The 5,791-nt window shown below is 39.3% G+C and overlaps 1 protein-coding gene across 1 annotated transcript; it reads left to right on the top strand.

Annotated features, from left to right (window-relative positions):
* Window positions 1-890: 890 nt before the first annotated feature.
* LOC140816136 (uncharacterized) lies at window positions 891-2,920 on the top strand. Its single transcript, XM_073175206.1, has 5 exons — window positions 891-965; window positions 1,135-1,282; window positions 1,379-1,625; window positions 1,819-2,390; window positions 2,475-2,920. Exons 1-5 carry the CDS (start codon window positions 891-893, stop codon window positions 2,918-2,920), a joined length of 1,488 nt encoding a protein of 495 aa, XP_073031307.1.
* The last annotated feature ends 2,871 nt before the right edge of the window (window positions 2,921-5,791 follow it).

Below are 5,791 nucleotides of genomic sequence, written 5' to 3'. Positions count from 1 at the left end.
TAACTACCTTGAACCTGGAGTTACTAGAAAGAGTTGAGAGTGAGAGAGACCGTTCTACTCGTGCTCATCATCATCAAGAAGAAATCACTAACAAGCAAGAACGATACATTTCTAAGCTTCATAGTGCCATGGATAGGCTCTAGGATCAGAATAATTATTTGCATCTCGTGGTGGAGAACATGGAAGAGGAGGAGGAAGCACATGTGGATGTGCTTGACGATGATAGTGACGATGGAGACATGATAGATTATGCTAGACTAGTATTATGATTGTAATAAAATTACTCTTTGAAAAACAAGTGTAATAACTTATTTTAAAAAAAAACTCTTTTATTGTCCTTAAATTATCGCATTTACATATGAGTATTTTATAAAACCTATCAATTAAATTAATTTTCTTTTAACCTTTATACGAAATCAAATATGGACCCTCGAACCATTATAACCGAACTTCAAAAACAACTCTAAGCAAAGGAAGCAGAAATTGAAACATTGAAGGTAAGAAATGACAAGCTCGAAAGAGATAACTACCAACTAGATGGAAAAAATATATGCATGGATAATGACCTCTACGAGTCACGTGAAGAAGTAAAAAGGTTACGAGAAGACATCAGACGCTATACTGCCTACCATCGTGATTCAGAACGGCAACATGAGATCACCAAACGAAAGTTGGATGAAGCGCAAGATAAGATTTTAACGCTCCCAATTCGAGATGACAGCCATCTCAAAACACAACGCCGCCTCGAAGAACATGAAATAAATTAGAACGTAAACCAATCCACAATTCAGCAGCTACAAGAGGAAGTGGAAACATTGACAAATCACAACACTCATTTGGAACAACACATCCATCAATTACAAAATGACATGATCAATATGAAAGACCTCATGGGTGAACTCGAAGAAAACCAAGGAGGAAACCCTATGGAAGAAGAAATCGATGAAGCCGTAGGGGATGGTGAAGTACTGGACGACTAGGATGATCCTTAGGATAAGCAATTATTGTATTTAAGTCAATTAAGCTAATCGCTTTTGCTACTAAAATACCGATTTTATGCATTTTGAAAATTAATAAAAATATTTCTTTGATTATGCATTGTTACAAACAACCTAATAAAATATATGATTATAGGAAATGGCGGGAAGACCACCCAGAAACAATCGTAACCCACACGGCGCCAATCAAAACGAAAATCCACCGTCACCACCGAGGGTGAATCTTAGCCAAGAAGATATGATGGCAATAGATACTATAGTACTTACAACCCTACAAGGAACTGGTGAAACCAAACGCTAACTCCATTCAGCCACCACCAGAACAACCACATCGTGTATTAAGTATCACTACAAATCCCTCCGAAGGAACCGGGTCCCAGCCTTTGATGGGAATTCTAATCCAGAAGTCAGTCATAGCTGGCTTAAGAATGTTGAAACCCAACTCCATTTGCTGGAAATACCTGAAGAGCTTAGAGTTGAAGTAGTGACACAATTTCTTGAAGATTGGGCATGCAAGTGGTGGGAAACGGTATCAACATCCTTGGCTGAGATTGAGCAGATCACATGGAAAATTTGCAGAAGGGAATTTTTGAAGAAATACTACCCAGCAGAATTTCGTCTGCAAAAGTTAAGTGAGTTCGAAAGTTTTAAACATACATCAAACATGACAATGATGGAGTACACATCGAAGTTCAAAGATCTTGGAACCTAGGTTCCAACTATCATGTCAGATGAAACCCTGAAAATGCACTGTTTAAGAAAGGGCTGAACAGCCAAATTCAGTCTGCTTTGCCTGTATTCAGACCAAACAATTTTGCAGACTTAACGGTTACGAAAATGAGCGCAGAAACAGACATCAAGCACGTGAAGAGGGAAGAAATAACAAGAAGACCTTCATTAGTCAGTCTGCTCAGAGGGGCCCCAAATTCAAAAGGCCAAACCATTCAAGTGCCCCCTCCAAGGGAAACTTTAACAATGTTGTCAACAAGGAAGGAAAGTGGTTTCATAATTGTCGGAAAAATCATGTCGAAGAATGTTATATAGAGACGGGAGTTTGCTTCAAATGTGGGAAATTGGGACATTGGATTAAAGAGTATCCTGAGAACAAAGTTAAAGGGACTGGACCAAAAAAACCAAATGAAAATAAGACTAACGCTCGAGTGTATGCAATAACTCAAGAAGAAGTGGATAATACCAATGATGTGGTGGCAGGTATGGTTTTACTCAATGAACTACCTGCTTATGCTTTGTTTGGTCGTGGTGCTAATCACTCATTCGTGTCTAAACGATTTGCTCAAAAGCTAAAACTTGAGCATGAAACTCTTAGTGAACCGTTAAGAGTTGCAACACCTGATAGCAAAACAATTAAAACCCATATGGTATACCAGAACTGTAAATTTCGCATCAGTAAACAAATCTTTGAGGCATAATTGATTAAACTCAATATGATTAAGTTCGACATCATTTTTGGGACAGACTGGTTAGATAAACACCATGCCATGGTAGATTGTCAAAACACATATGTCAAACTTCAGACTCCAAATAAAAAAGAAATAATATATCATGGGAAGTCCAATGTCCGGAAATTTCTTCTATTTGCGTCACAAACATGGATAGCCATAAAATGCAGTGAAGAAATTTACCTGGCAATGATCAGCAAAGTCAGAGAAGAAGCTGCCCTAAAGTTGGAGGATATTCCAGTCGTTCAAAAATTTCCAGATGTTTTTCCCGAGGACATGTCGTGTGCGATACTAAATAGAGAAGTGGAATTTGAAATTAATTTGGTCTCTGGTGCTGCACCAATTTCAAAGGCACCATACCGAATGGCGTCACTAGAACTAAAAGATTTAAAGGATCAACTTCAGGAATTATTGAACAAGAAGCAAATCCGACCTAGTGTATGTGGGGCCCTTAGCTCCTAATCGTTATTACAATGCAATCTGATTAGGGTTAATTAATCACAGCGGAAAACGAGTTTAAATTTTCTTTACAATGAGCCCAAGTGATTTTATGTTAATACTAAAAATAGTATCTCATCTCACGTCATAATCATGCCCACACGTAATCACAACCAATCACATACAAACATCTCATATCCTCGGGACATGCCCCGGTATATAGATACATATACATATATACTGGGAACAAGACATAAACATAAAACCTCAGCCCAAGATGTGGCTCCCTCCAGAAGTACCCTCTCCGTTCTCCTGATATCCTGGAGTACCTGCCATTGTCCACACACAAAGAAACAACAGCCCCCCTTTGGGGTGAGCAAAGCTCCGTATGGAACAACCAATCATATATACCACAGATATCTAAACAATGATATATGGTATGCAATGCATGTATGTCGTGGAGGTATCAAGTCAAATGCCCATCCACTGAGCACATTTCAGAATCAATCGAATCGCTATCAAATCAAATCAATGCTCGAGCTGGCACACCGGCCGATATGGGAATACACGTATGATAGCGTCGGCAAAGCGCCATCAAATCCCACATCTCATATCCAATCATATGGGGCCACAATTGTCTATGCTTTACGGGTCATATAATACCGGCACAGCGATTGTGTTCACAAACCCCGGAATCCAATCCAATCGTATCAAGGTATCCAAGGATCATAGCTCAACGTGCATGTCATGTATCGATGTATGCATAAAATGATGTGTGTTAACAAAACATTTATTTTATACATCGATATTCAAATCATAATGTCATGTATGCCACATCAAATCAACAAATAGGCATATAGACACGTATTCCAATCCAATCAATCCAATCATATATCATATAATACAGATACATGTCGTATGTTACCCGGTCGCAACATACCTCAATTCTTCGTTTCCAGTTGATGTAGCCTGAAGTTATTGATATTACACTTTATCTACATCAATAACATATTCATTCCAATCAATAACATACTCCAAAATCATTAATATGAGTTTCAAATTTCATTTGAAACTTCAAAAATTCATATCAAATCATAATCATATCAAAATTCAACTCCGGCTTCGAATATAAGTTTCTTGTCGGTTATTCTACTACATATCAGAAATTAAACTTCAAATACATGCTATTCCAGCACTTTGATATTTCAAGCCGCTGGAGCTAGAAGAAAATTACATCAGTCAGAAGCCCTCAACGCGACGGTTTTCGCGTTTAGACAGCGTTTAAAAGTCGATTTGGAAGAAAGAATTTCGAAATCTCTCGTGTCTCTCAAAGTTGCTGAAAGTTAAATGAGAAAGAAAACAATCGGCAACTTGTTCTTATCATTCCACCGCTTCGGCGATTGGGCGGTAGAATTCTTACGCCCGAGCGCGAGACACTCTGCCCCCGAACCAAATATGTACCGCGCTCGGGCGGTCACAAATTACCGCTCGGGCGTGGCATGTTCTGTCCAAATGCCACTTATATCGCGCTCGGGCGGTCAAAACTACCGCTCGGGCGAGAAGTGTTCTGCCCGAACACCAACTTTACATACCTTGGCGCTCGGGCGGTCATTTTCTACCGCCCGGGCGCCACTCGTTCTGTACAAATTTTAAATGTTTGTACTAAATTGGCGTCCGACCTCTCCACTCGAGCTCTTACAACGTCAATTCATATTCAATATTCATTTCTCAATTTCATTGTCGTAATATACATCAAATGTATAATCACATATCAAATTCATAAATTATCGATAATCATATAAGATTTACGATAATACGATACACGGTACTTACATTTCTCCCCCACTTAAAAGATTTCTTCCTCGAAATCTCAAACATCTCTATATACATAACATTGGTAAACATATATATATGTCACCAGTTATAGTACATATCAAAGTTAAAATCAGTAAAAGGATCAGAATACATCGAATACAATGGAATAGATGTCATAGAATCAAACAAATGCGGATACGAATCTCGCATCTTGCTCTCCAATTCCCACGTTGATTCTTCAACACCATGTCGTGTCCATTGCACTCGTACAAGAGGAATCGATTTCTTTCTCAATATCTTTTCCTTTCGATCCATAATGCGAACAGGTTGTTCAACATAGGAAAGAGAAGGATCCAGTTCAACTTCATCAGGTGCAAGTACATGCGATGGATCTGGTTCATTTTCCTCAGCATAGAAACATGAAACACATCGTGAATGGTAGATAGAGCTGGTGGCAATGCCAATCGATGCGCAAGATCACCAACTCGATCAAGAATCTCGTATGGACCAACATATCGAGGAGATAATTTTCCTCGCATGCCGAATCGAACAGTGCCTCTAAAGGGAGATATTTTCAAAAACACTCTGTCACCTTTCTGAATTCCAAGGGTCGTCTTCGTTTATTCGCATAGCTCGTTTGACGATCCTGAGCAGCTTTCATCCGCTGCCGAATCAGCTGCACCTTATCATTCATTTCCTGTATCATTTCAGGTCCAGTCAATTGTCTCTCACCAATCTCATCCCAGAATAACGGTGATCTACATCGTCTCACATATAGAGCTTCAAACGGTGCCATACCGATACTCGTCTGAAAGCTATTATTATAAGAAAATTCAACCAATGGTAAGGCATCTTCCCATCCCATTCTGAAATCCATCACAATCGCACGTAACATATCCTCTAAAGTCTGAATCGTACGCTCAGTCTGGCCATCAGTTTGAGGATGATAAGCAGTACTCATAGCCAAACGCGTACCCATCGCTTCCTGAAAACTACACCAGAATTTAGAAGCAAACCTGGGATCACGATCAGATACAATCGAGACTGGCACACCGTGCAATCTCACAACATTCTCAATGT

The sequence above is a fragment of the Primulina eburnea genome, chromosome 16, assembly GCF_022965805.1.
Source record: "Primulina eburnea isolate SZY01 chromosome 16, ASM2296580v1, whole genome shotgun sequence".
Lineage (NCBI taxonomy): Eukaryota > Viridiplantae > Streptophyta > Magnoliopsida > Lamiales > Gesneriaceae > Primulina > Primulina eburnea.
Note: the sequence above shows the minus strand (reverse complement) of the source record. Positions and strands in the feature narration are given on the sequence as shown.

What these genes read in the sequence shown, in the direction of transcription:
- LOC140816136 (XM_073175206.1), top strand. Translation starts at nt 891, where the DNA reads ATGGGTGAACTCGAAGAAAACCAAGGAGGAAACCCTATGGAAGAAGAA. An exon ending in AAGCCGTAGGGGATGGTGAA is followed by an intron (nt 966 to 1,134) that starts GTACTGGACGAC and finishes ATATGATTATAG; the next exon opens with GAAATGGCGGGAAGACCACC. An exon ending in GCAGAATTTCGTCTGCAAAA is followed by an intron (nt 1,626 to 1,818) that starts GTTAAGTGAGTT and finishes ACAATTTTGCAG; the next exon opens with ACTTAACGGTTACGAAAATG.